The 25,037-nt window shown below is 41.7% G+C and overlaps 1 protein-coding gene across 3 annotated transcripts; it reads left to right on the forward strand.

The window, feature by feature from the left end:
- Nucleotides 1-32: 32 nt before the first annotated feature.
- Nucleotides 33-19,201, forward strand: si:dkey-240h12.4 (death-associated protein kinase 2). Of its 3 annotated transcripts, XM_056582503.1 has the most exons (14): nucleotides 33-577; nucleotides 5,947-6,026; nucleotides 10,534-10,585; nucleotides 12,012-12,151; nucleotides 12,556-12,777; nucleotides 13,633-13,771; nucleotides 13,974-14,103; nucleotides 14,697-14,745; nucleotides 15,048-15,074; nucleotides 15,370-15,522; nucleotides 16,335-16,380; nucleotides 16,550-16,639; nucleotides 17,015-17,092; nucleotides 17,485-19,201. In XM_056582503.1, exons 4-14 carry the CDS (start codon nucleotides 12,093-12,095, stop codon nucleotides 17,563-17,565), a joined length of 1,074 nt encoding a protein of 357 aa, XP_056438478.1. In that variant the 5' UTR covers nucleotides 33-577; nucleotides 5,947-6,026; nucleotides 10,534-10,585; nucleotides 12,012-12,092; the 3' UTR covers nucleotides 17,566-19,201. The 3 variants fall into 3 exon arrangements, with proteins under 3 accessions (XP_056438478.1, XP_056438475.1, XP_056438476.1); XM_056582500.1 differs by lacking the exon at nucleotides 10,534-10,585 and having other exon boundaries at nucleotides 17,485-19,200; XM_056582501.1 differs by lacking the exons at nucleotides 5,947-6,026; nucleotides 10,534-10,585.
- The last annotated feature ends 5,836 nt before the right edge of the window (nucleotides 19,202-25,037 follow it).

Here is a 25,037-nt window from a genome sequence, read left to right on the forward strand (position 1 = left end):
TTGTTTCAAGGTCAAAGGGGGATTCGGTCAAGTGGGCTTACATTTGATATGGCATAAAATAAATGCATCGAACCGTAATATAATGGCTAAGTAGTAGTAGTATAAGTAGTAGTCCTTAGTTTATTTTCATGCAGACTTGTGAATGGCATTCTGAAACCTACTTTGGTGGCGTTGTGTCCACATTAACTATGAATCAATCGAAAACCGCATTCCATTAGTTACACCATCGTGATAATTCTGTGGTAGGCGTTGAGTGATGGGTTCACAAACAGGTTTGTTCGTGGAGAACCAGTCTACGTCACTGGAGAAGTTAGATGCTGCCTATGAAGGGGAGGTTCCTTTAGAGAAGCGATTGCAGCATGTTATAAACTGGAAGGCTGTTTTCTCGGACCAAATTCTATCCGCATTCCAACTCAGACTTAACATGTGTATATTTTAAGCAACGACGAATCGACCAGGACTAGATCCGAGGTGCGTGTACTGAAGCGTGACGACTTAGTGAGTGGAAGAGGATCTGACACTATCCAGTGAGGACCGCATCACCTGCAGTCATGCATTCCGGCGAGTCGTGTTGTTGGTGAGTACGATCTCTCCCCGTGGACGGTTCTCAGCTGGGGTCACTTCAGGGCAGACTGTTGCGTTCGCCTAATCGCATGGCATGGTGATTTTGCGGTTCTTCAGATAGCGTAAGATCTAAGAACTGGATCGTGCGCCTCCCTAATCTTGGGAAATGTTTCAACGGCGGCGACGCTTTGCAAGTCCAGACGAGTCTGGGGACTTCCTGTACCGCTCACACCTACACTTCTTTACCATGTCTACCTACTTTAGTTGTGTTCACATTACCCACTCTGGCACAACAAGGTTTAAGACTGAAGACACGTTGAGATTAGCCCTTTTTCATCAGCACTCCGTTATGTCACGTCGCAGCTGATCTCTTTCAAAACAGTCTGGCAATTCAGGATATTTGTGATATTCCCCCGATCTGCCTTGATGCCCTTAGTTTAACCTGTATGTTATCCGGGTAGGGCCCTGCCACCAAAATCCTCATGAACACGATTTTTGTACTACATTTTAAACATGTATTTGTACAGTATCTCTTCCTTACGCCACTGTTACTCATCTTAAGATAGTGTAATGACGCTGTGCGCCGCTGGGGGGCGCATAACACAGGCGCCCATGGCATTTTAGATATCCTTTACCTGAGTTTACTATCATTGTGCACGAGAATCCATTCTCTCCATTGCATCTCAAATATTTTTAATAGATCTTTGCATTTATTGACATATATTGCCACATTTTGTATGTGCTCTCTAAAGTCTTTGTCGGTATACGTGCTAAAGAGGATCGACGTACTGTCAGTGTCGTCACTTGTTGGTACATCAAGGGATGTGTTTTAAACGGTCGTGTATACACAAGACGAAAACAAGCTATATTGAGAGTTCCTATAATATATTCATTGTGTAGATTGGCCTTCTGTGTAATTTTTTCTAGCAAGGAGGAGTCACCTCCTGACTGGCTGGCCTTGCTCCTAAATATGCAAGGCAGTCATGCAAAACAGCTTTAGGGTGTTAACTCCAATAGTTATTGTTTGTGTTTATATACACCACAGCATAGTAGCAGGAGTGGGGCCACATCGAGGGACTCTTGGTAGGATCACAGATCATACATTAACTCCAGAGGCATACATACAGGGTATACATGAGAGACCCATCTCCATGTGGCATGGATAAGGTCATGTATGGACAGTTTAAATTAGTTGATTTTGGGCTACAGGACACACCCACTGAAAGGTGGATCAGTACACAAAACGCCCAACGTAGCTCACAACAGAGCCATTGACTTAAGGGCTTAATGGTTTCACAGTCAGCCATGCTCACAACTTTTCATCCTCTACTCTCGCTCTTTGCTTTCCCGGCCTTTCTTCTTTCTTCCTCCCCTCTTTTTTCTCTCCTTTCTAGCTCATCTGAAGGATTGTTTTCAGGAAAAGGATTATAGTTCTGCATACACCCACACACACACTTCAAACGTGTGTGATATGTTTAAGAACATTTGACCTATTTTAGAATGTACTTTACCTTTTGATTTAGGACCCCATAACTAAAGGATTGTTGTGCTGGCACACAACAACGAATGTGTCACACTGTGTAACATTTCAACTCATAGCTTAAAATAACCTGGACATATCGGGAGTCATTGCTTATCGGTAGGGATTTAAATATAAAATCACATTCTATAACTAATACATTGTGCTGGCCAGCCGATATCTTTTTTTTCCTTTTGTTTTCAATAATTTTGCCATTCCCGCTCCCTAAAGCCCTCTCTCACGCCCGCCAGCCAGCTGAGCTAAGGTCGTTTGCTTTACACATTTATTTTAACTATTTCTAGCTAGGAGGGGCTCCATCTTACTTGTTGTGATTTTGAGGTTTGTTTTAAACTTTCACTTTGGGGTTTAGGATGAGGGGGTTTCATAAGTATATTGCCAGTAAAGTGAAATGAATTAAAATAAATAACGTGACTTGCTCAACAAAAATGATGTGTGGTGTGTGCAGTTTCAGTTTCAGTCACGCAAAGCTACACCATACCGCAAACCATTGTTTAAAGGTGTTAGCCATGACAACCTGTGTGTGAAGCTCAAACCGAACAGCAACATGCAGTTCCTCTTAAAATGTTCACGAAGGGGCTTCGTTGAATTCTTGCAATCCAAAGCCATTCATGCTTTCCTTCATTAGGTGAGGATGAGGATCTCAGTCGCTGGTTAGTGGCTCTTCAGATTATGTATTTTCAGAGGTCCTGGTTGACATTATGTTTGCTAAAAAAGTTATCAAAAGTCCCTGCCATTGGTTATATTGCATACCTTATTGAAATAGGAGCATCTCCATAAGCATCAGGGCATAGTATAAACCCTCTAGTTTTAAAAACATCGACGTTTTCTCTCATCTGTAAATGTTAGGGAGGCATAAATCAAATGCTGGATGTGCGTAGACAGGGATGAGCTGAATTTATGCATGGATATTTTTTGTGTGAAATCTCCACACCTTTCACTGCCAAATGTTTACTGGTCAGATTCAATTTGAATCAGCAGCGCCGGCCACGGCTTGACACTGACGTAGTACTGACACACACAGTCCCAAAACAAAAATAAAATGGAAATACATTATAGATAGGAAGTGATTAAAAGGATGTGGCTTAGGGTCCACATGGGGTCAGACGCTGCCCTGGCTGAACACTCACTGTAGGAACCCCGTGGATATGCACTCGCCTTTAGTTCAATCAGTCTAATAAGAAAGGAGTGGTTATGTCAATAGTGGCCGACTAGGAAGATGTGGACATAGTTTCTGTTACTTCACACAACCATTTCAGTGTTTCCCCCAGAAAATGTCTTAGTCAAGGTGGTCAAGGAGCGGGGGGGGGGGGTCTCCGTTTCAATTCCATTCAAAAAGCCTTATGGCACGACCATTGTTGTAACAGTATTACTGATGCATTATTGATCTTTATTTTTTTACGCCTGATGGAAGTATGTTTTCTTTCCCTATGAGAGTTTTCAACTTTGTCAATGCATCATAATTAAAAAATATTTATAAATAAAAAAAAAAGTATGCATATATGTATTATTTTTTTTAATATAGATTGGTCGTCAAGGTGGGTCCCTATTCTTGTTAAGGCGGCCGCCTTAACAACACAGTACTGGGGGAAACACTGCATTTTAATGGTCTACTTTAGCCTTCAACAGAGCTACACCATTGATTGAGGTTTCAGCGCAGTCAAACGCAATTTTGCACATTGAGGATGGGACTTCTACTTCTACTGGGACGTCCATCGCTAGCTATTGCTAAAAAATGTCAGAGTCAATACGATGAGGTTAAATACACATCAATAGGATAGATACAGGTGTCAGGCAGGAATAAAGATCAATAAAAGAATGAGGCTGAATACACATAGATCCACTGAAAGTGGGGGACAGAGACGGGGACTGGCAGGGAGGGGCGGGAGGTCAGGGAAGAGCTGTCCTCAACTTACAGTGGGGCGGAGCCCAGGCCTGTGGCTCTCTGGGGGACATGTTGGGCTGTGAGGGAAGGGCGGCGGGCCATATGATGCTAATACCAAGCCCTCGGGGGTCTGTGAGTGGTTGGTATTGGCATCATATGGCCCTTGCCTTGCCCCACAGCTTTAATCCCAGTTGGAAGTTGGAAGAAGGCCTACTCTCATCCTTTGGAATCTGTGCTTGTTCGGAAACCTTTAGGATGCATGAAGCTCTGCCGTAACCAAGTCGATCTCGGAATGATGAGTGGATCCAAATGCCACTGATGTGTTGTTTAGCAATTTTTTTAATTTTTTTTATTTGTTTTACCAATTTAACCAATTTACAAAAGGATCAGTTGACGAAAACAAAATTTTGCAGCAGTGGTCGCCTGCCACGTTTAAAGGCAGTGAAAGATATCCACTATTGATTGAGCTATATACAGTATATACATACTGTATGTTATTTTTTTCCCAATTGGTGTAAAACATGGACCAAGGCATTGCTAAATCCAAGAATCCAAGCTTTATCCGACCATAATATGACCGGTTTTTTTACTTATTTTGTGAACCTTGACATCACAATGACAATCATTTTGGGGTTACTGTCGATGTCGAAATGAAACACTCTTTATATCAGAGAAACAATGTGTCTTCTCAGTCAACACCTTTTTATTTAATTCCAAATGATAGCTTTGAAATTGATGAGTAGTCCAAATCTGGACTACTTATTTTTCATGTGCTACCTGATCGAATCAAATATGGTAGATATGGTTCTGATATCGGGAGCAAATCTTTGAGCGATGATGATACATATGGCTGTTTGACAAAAACGTGTGCAACAATGTTTAATCATGGAGCATTACCATTTCTAAGCTACTGTTGAGTTTACTCATGCAGTATAAGCGGAACCAAACCAAATGTTCACAAAGATGCTACTACAATGACCTGGCATTCATAGAACACTAAGATTAAAACTTTTAAGGAAGCTACTAAATGTTAGTGCCTCGCCGCCGCCGGTGATAAGAAGTGTCTGCAAACCAACAGTCTGTATCTTTAGCATTATCTTGCACTATCTCTGTTATGTGTGAGAGTTCACTTGCACTATCTGTTCTTACTTGTATACGCCAAAAATTCACACACATGGAAAGTCTTTCTATTTTAAACAATCTATGTGTCTAACACCCATAGCAACGCAAACAGGGCCCAAATACCAAGCCTCAGACAAATTAGACTACAATTTCTGTCGAACAATCACTTATTTGCATTTTGGAAAAAAAAAAAAGCAGGATATAGGGACTTAAATTGGCAATCTGTACGATTTTCCTTTTCATTAATGTTTGTTAAAGGTGAACTAAGACATATCTGTAAATTGCCATTTGTCTGTCTTACCCAGAATCAGACGAGACTTTTTCTTTCCATTAGCCTCATCCATTGACTAGCAGGGAGAGTAGCCTAGCTCGTGTTCGTGTGAGGGGAATACACTGTTCATTTGATTTCCAATGTATTCCGAATACTTGCTTTTTCAAAATGAGTGCCAGTAACTACACAAGATTGTAGTTTCTCTACAAACAAAGATATTGCATCCCTATGTATATCTATAGGTTACAATCCGCAAGGACTACCCAGCAAGAAGCAGCGGATAATATAATTTCGCCTGTGATGCAAGTAATGAAAACTGTATCACCCTTACATGAACAGGAGCTAGCGGCTACTAGCCGTCACTCTGAAGTCAATGGAAGCGGCTAACGGAAGTAAATGCCAACCAAGCCAATTCCCCTTCTGGACTCCAAATGATGAATTGTTCCCCTTTTTATCGGTTATTATAGTGCAAAAAAGTTGTTTGACAGTGATTTGAGTCGATTTTATGGTACAACTGTAGTAGCTGTCTTGCTTCTGTTGATTTGCGTATTATTCTCTCTCTTGCAGAGGTTGGATGTTTGCTGGAATTCAAGAAACCGTAGAGTCTACTTCATCAACACTTATAGCAGAAAAGGTGTGAACTCAAGGTAAAACCAAGTCATCTGCATCTCCATTAGGTTGGCAAGTAAGGCAATAGACAGTATGATATTGTATTGATCTGGTTGGTTAATTAACACATTTGTCCTCCCTGTTAAAATAAAAGCTAAGATATGAGAATTATTATTATAACAAATTAACAAATATATAAGAAAATTAGTCAATTACGGAAAGGAATTGACTAATGGACCAGTTGCTTGTGGTACATTTATGAAGTTCAAGGCAAGGCCTCTATAATTACAATTAGGGCATTTGGCAGACGCTTTTATCCAAAGCGACTTACATCGGTTAATACATACATTGACAGACCGACGGCAGAGTCAACCACATCGACACTTAGCAAGGAGGAGCTGGGGATTGAACTAGCAACCTTTCGGTTACAAGACACCTACCTCCTGAGCTAAGCTGACCTATATGGGATAAAATGATGACCTTGTTATTCAATTAGTAGGAATTTATTTTTCATTACAAAAAAGGAGGAAGCAGAGCAGCATTCTCCTGTAGCGTGCATTTAGGATGCAGCGATTAACCGGTTTCATTATTAACCGGTTTCACTATTAACAGTGCTATGTAAACGTCATGGTTTGTAACCGTTGGAACAAGTTCTGCATTACATCCTGGGACACTCAATCTAATGCTTTAGGAAAAGCTAGATAGCCTACATTTAATCTCTGAACAGGAACATTTCCAAAATTACAGTAACAGTCTGATTTAATTTACCTCACTAGCAATATCCTTTAAAACAGCAACAGAAAATTATTAATCATTACATTTATTTAGCAGAAGCTTTTTGTACAAGGTGACAGTAAGTCTAGCTAACATTGAGGATGCCGATGCATCATAAAAAAAGTGGAAGCGCAACTTCAAGAAATTGGCAAAGCAATTGCCTTTAAGTGCTACGACATAAAAACGCAAGAAAACAAGAGATGGAGATAGAGAGAGATAAGATTTATTTTCATTCACTAAGATGCAGTCTAACCAGATGAGTTTTCAGCCTGCGTGGAAGATGGGGTAGGGTAGGTATTGAGCCGTCCAGGGGTCAGCGGCGAGCTCGTCCCATCATTGTGGCTCAAGGGCCGCATGCTATGGAGATCCAGTGGAGCGTCTGCTGGGGTTCTCGCGTATTGAGGGAGTAGCGAGCCGTTGGGCAGGCATGCAGTTCAAACATGCCAGAAGGGAGTTGCAGCAGCAGTCAAGGTGTGAGAGGACCAGAGCCTGCACCGTACCCTGAGCTGCCTTCTGGGCGAGCAACATCCTCCTGATGTTGAACAGCTTGTAACTTTCGGAACGGGGGGTCGCTGTGAGGTTGGCAGCAAAGGACAGCTGGTCCTCCAGAGTTATCAATACTGATTAAGCGCTTGTGGAAGGGAGATACCTTTCCTTGAGCAGCTCAGTGTGGTCCATATGGAGCTTTAGATGTCCATAGATGTCCGCCAGACACACACAGAGATATGTGCTTCTACCTGGGTTTAAGACCAGGTGAAAGACAGTTAGTTGTGGGGTAGGATGGAGTACTGGAGCCGGAAGGGCATCCATGGTCCAGCTCCTGGGGTGGCCTCCCAGCAAAAATCCAGGGGAACCACAAACTACAGGTGGTGCCATAGATATATATAGAATGTAATCAGTATATAATTAAATATTAATATTAACAATTACATACTCGCACACTCGCACACACACAGTCTTCATGGTCCATTTCCTGTTTTCCCGGGCTTTGGCATGCATTTCCAGATGCTCTGCATATGTCGAAAATGTTTTCTAGGACAATAAAACAATAAAACAATAGAGAACAATAGACACTCAACTGTGTCAGTTGAGTCCCTTAAGAACATACCTTATAAGGTAATAATAATCTTTGCAATACGAAAAAGCTAACCTGATATTCTTGTTAGTTGCCAAGCAATCTCCATGCTCAATGTTTTATTCTTATTTAGTATTTATCCACATTTGTGCTGACATTCAGTCCTCCCCCAGTTAGAAATAGCTCTGCAAACTACAGAATATAGTCCAATCCGTACAGGGCTGTAGCTGTCACACAAAGTCAGAGTCAAGGGATCCATTGCACATATACCTTGCAAAGAAGTGGCCCAAAGGATGTAGAGTCTTGCTGGCAGAATGGTGCCACATGTCTGTCTGGATATATGGCTGACTCTGTTCCTGAGAGCTCTCTAAAATGGAGAAAGAAGTTTAGGTGATAATTAGCTGTTGTTGCATTATCCTCATTGCTATAGAATATTTGAGTAACATCCCTGCATTTTTTTAAATCTTATCTGGTGTCGCACTAAAAAAGGTTCCCTCTATATTGCCCTTGTTTCTTGAAAATAAATAACATTCTGTGATTATTATTATGCTAAAGAAAAACATGTATTCAATTGTGTTATTATTTGCTACAATAACTCTCAACAAGTGTTCTGTGAGGTTTGTCAGATGAGAACATCATAATCCATAGGATCAAACACAAAGAGTCAGTTTAGACAAAGATGATCTTCACTGGGATTCAATATGCAGCACTTTGAAAATGCTTCATTTACTCAATCCCCTGAATGATACATTCCACACCGCTGGCATTAGGAAGTCCAACAGATAAAAAGGTGTTCTGATGCCCTGCTGAGCTTGCCAATCTCCAAGTAGATGCTAGAGGCATTTAAGACCCGCACGCACAAATGATTGTGTTACTTTGGCCAAACGGAAACACTTTAAAATGCACACCCACCTCACTCTCTCCCTCCCTAAAGAGCTTGTATGGCCCCGCCTTGCTCCATAGCACACCCTGTCCCCTCCCCGACCAGATGGCAGCCATTACTGAAATTAGGAAGCCACAGAAGTCCTTTGTTAGGGTCCATTGTAACTGAAGACAAATAGCAAATCTTTTATCATAATAATTCTAAAGATATTTTACTCATTTTTTCACCAGGTTTTTACAAGCTCTTTTCTCAAAATTTCATATTGATGGATATTTGGTCTTCTGAGATGACACAGGCTTGAAGAGGCCCATTGGGGTGGCCCATGGGCTGGGGGAGCGAAGGGAGGGGTTCGGTGGCAGCAGGACGACAGGAGGAGGGAGATGGACGTGGCCTTTCTTCAAGTGTTTGTGATATTTTTTTATGGTTATCACTTTGGCAAGTATTTCTTTGGCCACAATGACCAGGCCATGTAGCATGATCAACAAAGCTTTACAATAAACCGTATCCAACATCACCACCCTGTGTCCTTTGTCTGGAAGAGCCCAATAGAATTCACCTGGGCTGAGTGTGGGGATGTTGAATCCGGTTTGCTGATGATGTGATGGTGAATCCGGTCTTGATTGATTTGATTGGCCAGATGTTCTATGTTGCCATCTCGGAAAACTCTTCCTGAGTGTTTGTGGAGAGGGCCCACTGATTACTCAGTGTGCAACAGGTGTGGAGCCTTACCCAGCCCCAGAGTCCAATCAGGCTCTGAAATCGAACTTTGGTTGTGGAACGCCTTCCTCAACTGGGCGGTGATGATGTTGGATCGATCCTATCCAGCGCATGGCCTTATTGTTTATGTTCACTATCTGTGATGTAGAGGTTTTTAATGTGGATGTCAACAAAATAAATAAAAAATCTCTACAAGTTAAAGCATTGGAGCGAGGAGTGGGTGTTTCAGGCTGTGATGCAGAACTCGATCAAAGCGGGATGTTTTGACCATATGGCCATTATGTTGGACTTTCAGGGCCAAATTGGGTTGGCAAATACGAAGGTAACCAGTTGTTTTCAACCAGCCATAATCTAAATGTTCTCCGGATAGTGAAGAAATGGATTAGGTATTCACGGTTGTTACATTGTTAGTGTGCCACGGGTGGCGAGGGGTATGTGTATCAGAAATATGCGTGATCAAATCCAATTATTTTGATGAGTAAGGAGACGTGGATTTAAAAGATCATTGCTAGGGTTGTATGTTTCTTTATTGTGGTTCTCTGCAGGACATGCCTATTTACAACAGGAAAAACAATGACATGCTTTCATGAGAGCGGCATTAATGTTTGAGGGGGGCTATGCTACATCAGCTGAACAATGGTTGAGCTAAACAAACATCAAACAACTAAAATAGGAAGGATTTTCTCATGCCAGATGTAACATATGATCAATCAAATTAAAAATATATATGAAGAAATAGAAATGTTGTCTTGAACACAATTAAACCTATAATTAAAGAATGCTCATGTGATTTAATCCATCCGTAGCGTTGTGAAATAATTGAATGCATAATACTGGTCAAACCCATAAAGCGTGGTTATTTCTCAAACTGTTATCGTACCATCAGAATCTATAATCGTTGCATCCCTAGCATGGACCCTTGAGGTTCTTAATACACTGTGAGTGAGAGGACAGAGTGCAACCTGAGTAGGATGTTGACGTTGATGTTGGACATGAGCTATTATGGCAGGAAACCTGTGACTTCATTAGTGATTGCATTGGTATACTATGCATGAGATAGTGGGTTTACATGCTCTTTCCACTTTCACTTTGGTAGGGCGCGAAGAAAGCCTAGAGGGATCCATTGAAACACCTAAGATGTTTTGAAGGTATGGACTCACTTTACCTTTGCAAGCTAAAGCACGTAGCTCCTTGATAGTGTGGGATTTGAAATCACAGCCTTGATCGATATTGATGCGGTACAACTTTGAGATTTGGCCATTGGGCTGGCATTTTGATCCCTCATTTGCATGACAAATTTGGTTTGTAAAGCGGTCCGTGATAACCAGGATGTCTTTGTGCTGTGACTGTCTCACAGAAAGTTCTCAGGAATTGTGGTTCCATAGGTTGGATGGTTTAGATGATTCCCAAAGCAGGGTATATGTTACAAATCAGTTATTGTTGATACTTATGGATCAGTACAGGATCTGCTCTGTCATTGTTCTTGAGAATGGCAAGGGATTGCCTTGAAGGCTCAACCAAGCTAGCAGTGGATAGGCCTCCAGACACTGTGTGACAGGAATCAGGATGCTTCCTGAGAGTGGTATTGACAGTTTCTACAGAAAAGGAGGACTGTTGCCAGATGGGGAGATGAGGATGAATGGTTTCTAGAGCTCTCAGTTTGGAGTTAGTGTCTCCATCATCTCTCCAGTTGGCCCTCGTGATATACCATCTGCATCTTGATTCTGTTGGCCAGTTTGAAAGGTTCATAGCTGCTATCCTACATGTAATTATAAAATGTCATCTTATTGCCGTTTATAAAGGCTTTATTTAAATGGTGATGAGAAAGCAGCTCTGGTTTGTCATTTAAGGAAAAGACAAGGTATAAATAATAATAAGTAGCAATGTTGATTAGATGTCTTCACCCCTGACTCCTCAGAGACCATGCTTAAAACAGAACTAAAATGATGGTTGTGGCAATCTGCTCTCAGAGGATCTGACACTTCCTACCTCATCAACTGTCAAAATCCAAACGTTATAAACGGCAGCAGGAGTTATTAAATCCGGATAGGATAGAAGAAAGTTTGAGAAAAGGAACCAACCTTTCAAATTCATGTCCATTTAAAATTATGAAACCAGAATAAACACAAGCCATGCGATTCAAACATGAACAATGTCAGGTCTTCAATTTGTTGCTAGACTATCACGATAGGTCAAATGAGTAGTAATAGGTCAAATGAGTAGTCTTGGACAAATCATCTAGACTCGTATGAGCATCTAGATATTTAATTTTGGGTTTTGAATATAACAGTCTGATTGTGCTTTTTGAGCAATTGATTTCAAAATATGCATTGTTCATATGCAACCTGCCGTGCAAATTTCTGTTAATCTTTTTGTTTCATAAAGATGGTTACGGTTTTTCCTTCTATTGCTACGCTCTCTGTGCTAACTCTACATTCATATTATTGAAGTTGTTGTTGCATAACTTGTTTCATGTTGTTGTTGTTTTATTGTGTACGCACTGACATATTTCCCTTGAAGATAGGTATTTTGGGTGCATCTCTTGACTTATAAAAATGCCTTCGGTTTTTCTAGGTTCAAGATTGATGGGTGCTAAGTTTGGAGATCTTTAAAGTCCACCAAAGATCAACGGGAGTCGGAACAAGCGGCGTCAGCATGGCGTTCAAACATGAGAATGTTGCAGACCTTTATGATATCGGCGTTGTTCTTGGCAGGTAACCTGAATGTTGGCGTGCATGAAAATATGTTCCTCCAACAACATTCTTTAGAACAACGTTTCCTAATTGGGAATTATGGCTCATGGATGACCAACAAAGCCTTCTATAATATTATCAAATATAAAGAAGGGGTAAAAAATGCTTATTTTGTCTCGTTGAACAAAAAGATGCCCTTGCAACACATCAATATCAGCATCACTATTATGCAGATAGATTTTTCCCTTATAACTTCTGCATTAACTACTTAATCATTGTGTCACACATCACAAATATTGATCTTCTCTCACGTTCCCCAACAACGCTACAATCTGACAGTCATGGACAAACAGTCTTGTATCTATGGACACATGTGATGTGCGTACAGTAACCGTGCTGATCCACTCTGCCCCCGCCCCACACAGCGGACACTTTGGGCAGGTGCGACAGGTGACCGAGCGGTCCACAGGAGCCCAGTGGGCCGGGAAGTTCATCAAGACCCGCAAGAGCGCGGGCAGCCGGCTGGGCGTGGAGCGGAGCGCGGTGGAGCGCGAGGTGGAGCTGCTGCAGGCCCTGACGCACCCCAGCATCATGGCCCTCAAGGACGTGTTCGAGTGCCGCGCCGAGATGGTGCTCATCGTGGAGCTGTGAGTGGGGATATTTGACGAGCGCTGTTATTTTCATCCTTTTTCAACGTTATTATTACAATTTTGCTTATCAACTCTTTCATTCGATACGTAACCATACGATTGAGGCGTCACAATCGGCTACATTCTCACACACTGTTATTTGAATGGGAAAAAAAGGACATGGTCAGACAAAAGGTGACGTCACCACGTCTTCTGTTGCTGTGTCTACACATCTGTCACTGCTGTCATGCATCACAGCCTTTGAAAATATTAGATCTGTAATGAAAAACGCACGTTTGTTTTGGATCATCTGTTGTGTCCTTCAAGCAGCAGCTCCACTCTGAGGGTGCTGGAGAGAGAGCACACTGATTACAGATTACACTGATTACTTATTGCACTACACTGTATGAACTGTATTTGACATATGTATGTGGGTGGCTGAAAGAAAAAGGTATATTCTAATAAACTAATATTAACAATTGCATTTAACTTTTTTTTCTGTAGTCTGCTACTGTAGTTTGTCAATGTCATGTTTAATGCTATAACTTGTTAAGTATTATGCTTCTAATCTTCTTAATGATGCTTTTTGTTAGGACGCTTTGCAGTGTATCAATGAATAGCTATGAAATAATACACATGCTTTCAGAGCAAAGTGAAGAACTCAATCACAACAATTGTCTTTGGTGGTTTAAAACCAAAAGTTTTTGTCTATCGTTGCACATTCTTTCCTTTCCTGTAAGATTCCTGTATTCTGTCATATATGATTGAAACCTAACATGTATATTATTCCATCTCTTCTGTTGTGCCTTCAGTGACACAAAAGGACAACACGTTTTCAATGATGGATCAATTTCTTCTATTCCATCTCTTCAGCATCAGTGGCGGGGAGCTTTTCGACTTCATCGCCGCCAAGGACAACGTGACGGAGAGCGAGGCCATTGCCTTCCTGAAGCAGATCCTGGAGGGGGTGGGCTTCATGCACAGCAAACACATCGCTCACTTTGACCTCAAGGTGAGCCAATGGAAATGTCCAGCTGGTTTTGCACGCAATGAGCTCCGAACATCGTGGTGATTCACGTTTAATTTGTTGACGTTGGTATATTCACATCCAGGTGTCTCTATTCTGAGAGGTTAGTTATTAGTGACTCAGAGAAGGGACTACCTAATATCTATTCGATTTTTCCCCCTGAAGATTTATTGTTCTGTCCACACAGCCGGAGAACATTATGCTGTCAGACAAAGATGTTGCAAACCCAACTATCAAGCTCATTGATTTTGGATTGGCCCACCAGTTCAAGCAAGGAGAGGAGTACAAGAGTATGTGTGGAACCCCACAATACATTCGTAAGTGTCAATACTGTTTTGGTGGGACTGGTATGATTGACTTTACATGTTCACTAAAAACTGCAAATAACTAGTGAACAATTAACAATTAAATCAATCATTTTCAATTTCAATCTCGAGTCAGTTTGATTCCAAATGTGGACTATGCTTTTAAAACATTGGGCGTTGAGTTTTTAGGATCAGGATCAATCAATATCACTGCTTTGTAGCCAAATACTTAACTTTCCATCTAAAATAAGTTGTTTAGGGTCTTGGCTTTACTTGAACTTGAGGAAGGCTGGCACAGGCATTCAAGCCTAGTCAAGATTGTACTCTTGTAGAGAGAGGGCAGAAGAGATGGTTACGACCAGAAAGTATTCCACACATCCACACACACACCTTGCTGTGTGTGAAAAAGGCATTTTGATGTTGCAAAACAATGCCTCCAACGTTTGGAGCAGAGTGGAACGTTAGAAAACTGTCTGGCAGACAAGTTTGGCAAACTTTATCAGGTTGAATAACTGACTCGTTTGGAAATAAGTCAAGAAATTGCTTCAGAAGACATATAAATGTATCGGTCTCTTTCTAAAGCCCCTGTTGTATTCTCTTCACAGCGCCCGAGGTGATAAACTACAGTCCTCTGAGCACAGCGACGGACATGTGGTAAAATAATTATCCTACCATGTAATGCTTCGGCAGTTAAGTGCATGATATCACTTCCCTAACCCTTTCTATTTCAGCAGCAGTCCTTCCACTGCCTAACAATGTTATTTGTCATTCTCGGTACATTTCTAATCATTTCTGATATCATTTTATCAAGCTCACAAAAAAAAGTGTGGGTGTGCCCAAACATATATTCTTACTATTATTTTTCAGCAGTTTTGTTGCCAATAGAGCTATCTGTTCTTTCTTTATTTCACAGTGAAGGGGAAATTGCTCATGAACATTTGTCTCTTTTCTTGTAGGAGCATTGGCGTGATTACTTACATACTGTAAGTTGTTACTTCGCGCACTAACACATTCATTCTAGTACCATTGAAGCCATGAAGTCATGATACGTGGTGTTGCTCTTAAATTGGTATTGTTCAACTAGCAGATTTTGTTGAGCAATTGGGAAAATTGTTGAAAGTCAGCCTGCATTTCCTTTTGTAGTTGGTGTCGAGCCGCGGATATTTCTGTTCAACTCAAACTCAACCGAAATGTAGTGACTGAAGAAACTATTCTAAATTTTTCTAGGCAGTTTCACACGTTCATTCATTCTTGGTTTCTCTTCTTCTTGCTCACTAGATTAAGTGGTCTGTCACCATTTCAAGATAACACAGATGAGGAGACTCTGAAGAACATCATCGCCATGAAGTTTGAGTTTCCCGAGCACGTTTTCAGCATGACGAGTGAATCGGCCAAAGATTTCATCAAGAAACTTTTGGTAATGGATCCAATGTAAGTCACATTTACCATAGTAGAGTGGACACAACGTGAAGCTTGAAACAAACTTTTATGAGTCTGCTGTCAATGTTAAACTCACTTCAGATGTAACGGATTGTGGGCCGAGTTGCACTGATGCTGGCAAACTACAGAGGTCACCACCATGGGACTCAAACTCTGGTCCTGGTATTTTTTGGTGCTACTTGAGTTCCTTGCAACTATGTCCCACATTGATGTTGTATTTTCCCTAACCTTTGGCCATTCGTAGAACTTGACAATTAGTGCCTCAAAGTCACACATTCATACACCGTTTCATACCCCAGTGAGAGAACGCATAAGGGTAAGGTGTATTGCTCAGGGACAACCTGGCACTTAGCTAGGTGGAACAAGGGAACTACCCAGCAGGCTTCCAGTGGCAGAACAGCACTCCGGATTCAACAACCCCATTAATAGGGGTAACTGTTGATGGGTCTGGGCATTTTGTCATTAATTCCATTGTTCATGTCTCCGCCGGACACATTTGGGTGTTTGCGGTAACTACTGAAAACACTTTTGAAGATACCTGGTTATCAGTAAAACATCAGGATTTATTTCAAGCACCTTAGCTCATTTAATGTGATAAAACTGTAGTAGAATAAATGTATCTTTTCACTTGTTAAATAAAATAACTAGTACAATAATCATTATAAAAGCACATTCATTCATCATTATGAAACATCATCAAAGTTCATGTGCTATCTATCATACCTAAGCCTAACCCTATCTATTGTGTAACTATGACACATTGTTTTACTTTTTTTTTGTCTTTTTCTGATGGTTCATTGCAGTGAAAGAATGACAGCTGAAGAATGTCTAATTCATCAGTGGATTAAGGTAAAAATTGACCTCATTTATTCCTATGGGGTTAAATGAATTGCTACAAACAAACAAATTGTATTGAGTGCATACAGGGTTTTGGTATTGACTGCTTGATCTTTAATGTCATAACAATGTCATCTACATGTAAGCCGACATGAACCACAAACATAACTCTCTTTTCCAGCCTATGACACGAAAGCAGATGGCTAATAGAAATCGTTCCTCGATAAACATGAAGAATTTCAAGAAGTTCAACGCCAAGAGGAAATGGAAAGTGAGTGGTATGAAGTGTAGATGGACTTTCAGATATTGTTTTTCAAGAACTATTCTCGCCAGTGAATTCATAATTAATTTCTTAACTATTAAAACATGTTGAAATATTGACCTGACCTTTAAACATTGATACTATAATGGTCAGTGTTTCTCATTACAAGCAAGAACTCCTCATAGTGATTTGTGAAATGATTGCATTCAAACATTTGTTTGCTTCCTGATAAATGTCATATCTGGCTTCAATGCTGTTTAATATCTTTTTCGCTTCCCCAAGCGCCAGTTGGTACAACATGGTGGGAGACAAAGTACAACCCTCTTCTACTCTCAATAAACTCTTTGATTTTGTCTCTTTATATCACTCTCACTATTTCTCTAGATGTCGTTCAACATGGTGTGGATGTGCAACCGTTTTATGCGCTTGCAACTTCTAAGTTCAGCGGCAAATGCAGAACTGGTGAGCATTTTATGCTATTTGTAATTGATCAGATCAGATGATTAATGATCCCTTAATGGATTTTTTATCGAGGAATTATGAAGTTAATACTAATGGATTTGTATTACCATGAATACCAGAGATTGTGCGAGAACATATGTCGTTGTCTGATACTCTATTATACCATTGAATTTTATACATGTTATTGTCTACGCACAATAGGATCACAAGACGTTGGAAGAACTGGAGACATTTTTTTACTCAAGTTTTTTGTCGTAATGTTTGCAACATCAAAAAGTATTTCTGTACCTTTCGGGCCCATGCTTGTGTATCAAACTGGATAGTAGGTGTCTTATGTGGTAATGTTTTGTTGAACGCGCCATACTGAGAATGCCTTATCGCCTTTTCCACAGAGGGACTGTGAGAGTGACTCTGAAGACACAGAGAGCAAGCCAGCCTCTCTCATGCGTCGCAGGCTCAGTAGCAGTTCATAATGCTGATGAGAACCGCTTGGAGTTGCCCATGTATAGCGATGGTTACACTGCAGTGAGAAAATACAGCATTTCTTCCATGTGCTCACAATGCTTTGAAAGATGCTAAATTCAACAATGAGTCAAATATTGAGTTCTGGCAACTGCTGGAACTTGGATTTTTATGGACTTTTTTTATTTCTTGGATTATGCCATTAATTGTATTAACACAGACAAACCTTGATGATGGTTGGCATAATGCAATTGTGGGTTTATAGGAATGGACGTTGAGTGGGTATGCTGCAAATAAAGGCTAGGGTTTGGATTTTTTTTGGTAACATCGTTACTCAAATGTACTAGACTTGGAGTGTGGCCAGGGGACGATATCCACCCAGAGTTTACAAAAGCTCCCATCAGCAGAGCACAACTGAAGATAGTGAAACAGTTAACTGGGTCTGGGGTGGGCTCATCAGAAGGTTTAGTGACTAAAGAACAACAAATGTTTACAAGGTGCAAGCAGCATTATTTTACTTGAATGGGATGTGAACTGATCTGCATCAATGTTCAGATAACGGTTACCTTGCTACATTTTTATATAAAATTATAGAAAATGCATGATTTACTGTTACATCACCTTGCCATTTGGTCGAATAAGCAGGATAAAGTTGAGCTCCAGATGAGGAATTATATTTGTTTTATCCCAGTTTGTAATCAAAAATAAGAAAATGGTAACCAAAAAAACAATAAAAAATATATTCACCATGCACTCAACTCCGGTTTTAACTTCTAGCTTTCAGAACACAAACTTCAGTATACTGTCCGTCCCTGACCTTTTGGCATATCGTTCGGCAAAACCAAATGCCCAACAACAATTCATATTTAGTGTCCTTTTCTACACATCTACCAATGGTCCTGAGTCTATTGGTGTCCCACAGGTGAGTCAAACAAAATCACCTATGCACAGGCAAAATAAATAAATTATTAATTTCAGACAAATGCTTTAATAATTTAATAAACATAAGTCACAATCCCAATAACCATAGTAATAAAAAAAAAAAAAAGATTTAATTAGTTGCAAGAAACCAAACTCATTGTAGCGCACCCCTTCAATTTGAATCACTCGGTGACGTCTTCGCTCTATATGCGAAAATATCGGGCGCTGCTTCCTACAAAGTGCATTCATGAAACCGAGCAACCAGGTAATGTCTGCCAGTAAATTGCGATTATAAAAGGTTTGAACATTATATCTGTCAAGCTATCGTTTATAATTATTTGACCGGAAGTAAGTCATTGTTCTGCAGATGGTACCAATGTCAAGATGAAAAGTAGCAAAGAGTCTGTGTTTCCCTCTTGGTCACATCCCTCCCATCCCCATCCCCAACCCCCAAAGCACTCAACAGGGCAGTCTGGGGATAGTATCGGCTAGTCTTTACCTCACAAATCCCCAACATACTGATCATTTTGGGGAAGGCCCTTAATGACCTGCCCAGGCTACAGAATGGCTTAAATAAAGGACTGTGGCTTTCACGATGGGGACCTGGCAGTTAGATGGAACAATGGCTCCCTCTTCATTACAAACCTTTCCTGGCCTCTAACCTCTTCTATCTTTGCCGAGAGACACCTAAAGCCGACATGCTTAAGGGATCTATCCTGATTCTGAAGCCCTACAAAATTGCTTGGGACAATGAATAGCTTTGTTGCCTTTTGGTTCTGGTTTAAAAACAGAAACAGAAAACATAAAAACCTAGTTCCTCCTACCATGTCTTTCTTCCCCTACCTTATACCCTTCCTTATGTCTGACTCCGGCTTCAATAATGAGTCGGTGAACCCAAAACCTTTCGCTTTTGTTTTAAACATGGTCATTTCTCTTATATAATCGTGAACAGTTATCTATGCTATTTTATCACTGTTATTGAAATAAATACACAATTTAGGGAAATCAAGGGTTGAATCCTTATATTTTGCCCTTCTCCCCAAAACACTAGGTGATTGTTCCACTCTGCAGAACGCAGTTGGCGTTCTGTTCGTGACGTCAGACCTTGTCCGAGGTAGTCTGACGTCACGACCGAGCGGAGGCGCGGTTTGTGTCGAAGTGTGGAGCTCTGTCTGGCCGTGTGTGAAGACCTGTGGAGCTCTGTCTGGCCGTGTGTGTAGACCTGTGGAGCTCTGTCTGGGCGGTGTGTGTAGACCTGTGGAGCTCTGTCTGGGCGGTGTGTGTAGACCTGTGGAGATCCGTCTGGGCAGCGTTGGACTGCAGTGTCCTCGAGAAAGTTGGGCTTTTTTGACACCTACAGTATAACGCCATAAATGGTGTGTGTGTGTGTGTGTGGTGAAGCTCCGTCTGCGGTTTATGAACCAGTCCAGGTGAGGCTTAGGCTTGCTAACAGGGGTGTGGCGGATTTCCTGTGCAACATCGCTCATCATAAAACGACGGTACTAAAAAAGTATCATAAAGTTGGTGTGGGTCGTTACCATGGGGATAACACGCCCCGAGGAGGCCTGGGTACTCTCCTGATGTGGGCCGTGCTGTAACGACGCTGTCACTCCAGCTGGATGTTGTGGGGCTATCCTCCAAGACCCAGGTGCATAGCTCAGGGTTCAGGGTGCATTTCACCTTTGCACAGTTAATAGCTTCCTAGCACCATTTCCACGGTGATGAAGGCTAACCATGCTTTCCCAGTGAGGAGAGGGATGAGATAATGTCCCCATTCCCTCTGTGGCCAGTGACATGCCCATGCTATTCGCTCAAGTATTGTAAAATAGCGACCAATGTTTTCATGCTTCTGGAAAGGCTGCAACCCGCTCCATGGCTTGATAGCTGCTCTGAATGGGTCCTTGCTGGCCCAGGAGTATCTGCTTGATCCCTCCTGAAATCCTTCTTGGGTTGCTCTGCTGCGAGGGGTCAAGGGTCATTCACTTCACCTTCCAATGGCTGTGGGTAGACACGCCCATCCTGCCAAACTTCCTGCTGAAGCTGGTTGAAATGGTGCTGTACTCTTCTCCAGGATTCTTCCTAGCGTTTCATCCCCTTTCCCGGGTCTGGTTTCCTGTCAGACTGCCACGCAATACATCAGCAATAGATCATGGCTCCCTCAGCCTCTGGAGGTTGACCTACTGCTGCCCCCTGCTGGTCAGTACTGCCGCGGCGGTTTCTTTTTCTTCCTCTGGTAATTATTCATTGATTACTTTATGCAGGCCAACAGCTACCAATACTACCAATTGTGAGATCGTTTCGCCTTGTGTTGGGAATAAGAAGTATATAATGCCCCTTTGGTTAACATGTGTGCACCCGAGTCCAGCCAAACCAAATCCTATATGCTCAACCACAATGATGTTGTCAATCTACATCTCCACCAATGCTCCAAACAGCTGAGTCAAACTTCTTCACCAATGCACAAGTAAGTATAAATTAATTATTAAATTGAAGAAAATGCAATTATAGAAACAATATGATATAATTTATTGCAAGAAGCAAATTTGCAGAACTATCGGGAATCACTTTCCACACAGTTCTTTAAACCGAAAAAGCCCTTTCGATGTTGGTAAGTAATTGTGAATATATAATGTGTAACCAGGATTTCTGTAAAGCGAAAATAAAAATTTTGTATCGTTATTATGCAGCTGGAAGCATGGTCATGAAAGTCCTGCCCTTTCTCGCAAATAGTGCAGTTTATAAGCACTTGCACTTCACTCATGTCGTTCCGTCGTAGTACACATTATGGATATCCTACGTCAGATATAGACTTTTTTAATATTTATATAGATGCGAATAGTATCGATTTATTATCAAATAATAGTCAGACCCTTCTGTTCTGTTTCAGTATCTCGCCGGTTTGAATATGAAAGAGCAGAAGGGCCTTGATTGAGTGTAGGGCCTATGTCTTCATCCCCATCTTAGTAACTAGTTCCATCACCATCTTAGTAACTATATCACCTGTCATATATATAGGCCAGAATAACACTAATACAATGGGTGCCCGGTCATTCAGCTGTTCAGCACCCAGGCTCTGGAACTCCCTCCCCCCACACATAAAACAGTCAGACACCATTACAACCTTCAAGTCACAACTCAAAACTCACCTGTTCAAACTCGAACACAACGTCTAACTGATCACTGTTTTGATTGTTTGTTTGTTTTGTTTTGTCTTGTTTTTGTTTTATTTATTTATTATTTATTATGTTTATTTTTATATTTTATTTTTTTCCACAATGTCTTGTTTTTTTTAAACGATTTATGATGACTATATGCTCTGTAATGTGACCTTGGGTGTCTTGAAAGGCGCCTCTAAATTAAATGTATTATTATTATTATTATTATTATTATTATTAATACAGACCATGAGAATAAGGAACAAATATAAAGGTTTGTATTTGTTTAGATCTGATGATAGCATTTGTATGTATTTAAACCTGCCTACAAGATTCACACATGCATAAGCATAACCACACACACACACACACACACACACACACACACACACACACACACACACACACACACACACACACACACACACACACACACACACACACACACACACACACACACACACACACACACACATTCTTTCACTGGAGCAGTAACCAATGGCAACGCTGCAATGACTCTGCTTTTGCAGAATAACACCATCACATAACACAAGCAAACGACAGCCTGTGGCTCATTGGTGATTCCCCAAAAATATAAGCTCATGGTAGTCCTACGATTCATGCAGCTTTTATTGTTAAGGTTTAATAGTTTGAAGTATGATGCTTAACAAAACTCAACACATGTTCTCAGCTCTAAATAAATCCAAACCTTTATACTTTTTATTCTCATAGATTAATGTGTCTTTGTTGTGTCTTCTGTCTGTATTAGTGATATTCTGACCTAGATCTATGACTGGTTATATAGAGTAAATATATCCTATTTGCTTCTAGATAAATCTTTTAAAAAGTGTATATCTGACGTGGGATGTCTAGTGTACAAATACTACATTATGTTTCAAAACGTTTTCAGACATGATTTTTGACATGTGTGGCATTGTAAAATCAAATGTAATAATGCAGCACTTTTAGAAACAACTAGCCTTTACCAAAGTGCTGTTAAAGTTTGCAGTTAAGATAGCAACAAACAAACAAAACCAGAAAATATTTAACCTGAAGATGTTCATACGTACAACAGACATATACAAGCAGATCAAACAGTGTAAAATGCTATTGAAGAGAAATGCGTTTTGAGCGGAGTTTTCAAATATGAATGGTAGTGACGGATGTGATGGAGGAGGGGAGAGAGTCTAGGAGATGCTAATCCAGAATCCCTTCAGCTTCAATCTAGACTGCGCAACAGACGTCAGTGTTTGATCAGATAATCTGAGGTATCTACAGCTGGACAGAGGGCATATAGCTCAGCTATCGACAAGGCGGGCAGACCAGTCCAGGCCTCATGACACAAGAGTCCCATAACATCATTCAGGAGTTTATCACGAGACATTGAAGAGCGGTCAGCACAGGGGGAAATGTGGTCTCTCTTTTTTGTGCCAGTCAATAGTAGGGATGGGTCATAATTTTCAAATTTTCGTTGTTGAATTATGTTTATGCATAAATGTTTAATAAATGATGAGACTACCATCTTGTCTTGAAAAGTACATTCCCTTGTTTTTACAGGTGCTAGTCGGGGCGGGACCACTAAAGCATTTGCTACAGCGCAGTGGTGTGGGCTAGCTAAATGCTATTATAAAAACAGCAAAAACATGCCTTGACTTCTACATCCACCACAAGGTTCTGTTCTTATTACCAAGATCTTTTTATGTCGCTCTTTCTTTTAAACAGCACTGCCGGTTACAGTTTATTCTTCTCCACCTCCTCGATTATCCTCTTCAAGGCTAAAGATAGGGACTACAATGGTTTCTCTCTCCTGAAAGACATTTTGGTTCCATCTTAGATGGGGGTTAGTTGCCCGCTGTGGTTGCATCGTGTGGTTGTTCCTCTTTACCATCATACATTGCAGACTGATTCCGTGGTAGTTGTCCAGTTTCTCCATATTTGGTCATTAGGATATATTTTTAGATTATGTTTGGCTTGTTGCAACATCACAAAGATTTTGCAGATCTCCAGGGAGATCTAAAGATGGCTGTTCTTATACAAATCTGGTCTGGCCCTTTATGTGGCAATATTCTTGAAATGGATAAAAACTCCTCTATATTAAAGTTAGCCTTGGGCCACAAGGTCTGGGTTTTTCCTGCCTGGCCACGAGTAGATACCCAAGGAGTCTTGGGGGTATAGTCCTTTGTTTCAATGGCGGCTCCTCATCTGGCCACTTGGTGGTGCTAGGGAGCAGATTTATGCTAGCAATCATTGTGTTGGAGCATAACCGTTACCAATAAGAAGACCGTCATTTTGAGCCTTTTCCCTAAGCCCTTTGATGCGGGACATCGGTGGTGAGGTGTGTGTGAGAGGGACAAGCTTCTCGGACACTTACGGAGCTCCACACATCCACACACACCACACATAGTACAATGCTACGTTGTGTGGCACATTACCATCACTCATTATAGCGCCATTACACAACAATGGTCATAGCTTGGACAGAAGTGTAGTTGGTGTAAGTCCTACCTATGACACGCCCCATCCATCTAAGTTAGTCTCATGCTGGAGGTGATGCTGGGCCGGCTTGCCTCTTCTAGAATGCTGTTGTTGGTGCGTCTGTTCCATCCTCTGGATCCTCGGTAAGGCTCTATGGGGGTGTTGTTCCAGGTTCTCTCCGGGGATGGCTGTAGATGTTCTATGTTTCAGCTCCATACAGCAAGGTGGAGAAGACAATTCTATGCCTGTGCAGGTGGAGATGGCTGGTTCAACCTGGGCACATTGATTGCTCAATGTACAACAGGTGTGCAACTTCACCCAGCCCCAGAGGCCCCAGTGTTACCCGCCAACCCACCCTCCCCCTCGATCCTGGAGCCTCCTATCCTGGGCTGCTACCCTGACTGGCGGAAGTGGCAGCGGAGCTGGCAGTTTGAAGGCTGTCTATACGGGGCTGGTGGAGGCATGACGGCTGGGCTGGGTTGGTAGCTCCTCATGGAGCCGGGTGACACAGGGCCTCTCCCCGTCCCCTCCGTGGAGCCGGGGCTTTGGCTGACAAGGTGGCTGGCAGGGGTGTGGCTCGGCCTGGCCCTCTGCGGGCCGGCTCCATGGGCTGCTGGCCGCAGACGGTTGCCTGTGGCGGTTGCTGGGCTGCCTCCCCAGTCCTCCGCCGGGCTCCACTGCGCTGTAGAGGAGTAAGGGCTGGGGCTGGGGGCCGACTCTCCATCGTGTGTGTCCTCGGACAGCCCTTCTTTGTCCTTCACTCTTTGGAGAGGGCCCCCATTGGGCTCCACCGTCGCAATGATGACCATTCTACACGCCACCTAGGGTGCAGCCATACGGCCATACTTCACCTTGGAGGCTGCCATACTCCACTATGGGGCTGCTATACTCCCCCCTGGTCTGCCATACTATAGGACGGAGGGGGTTGATGT

The sequence above is a fragment of the Gadus chalcogrammus genome, chromosome 22 (genome assembly GCF_026213295.1).
Source record: "Gadus chalcogrammus isolate NIFS_2021 chromosome 22, NIFS_Gcha_1.0, whole genome shotgun sequence".
NCBI lineage: Eukaryota > Metazoa > Chordata > Actinopteri > Gadiformes > Gadidae > Gadus > Gadus chalcogrammus.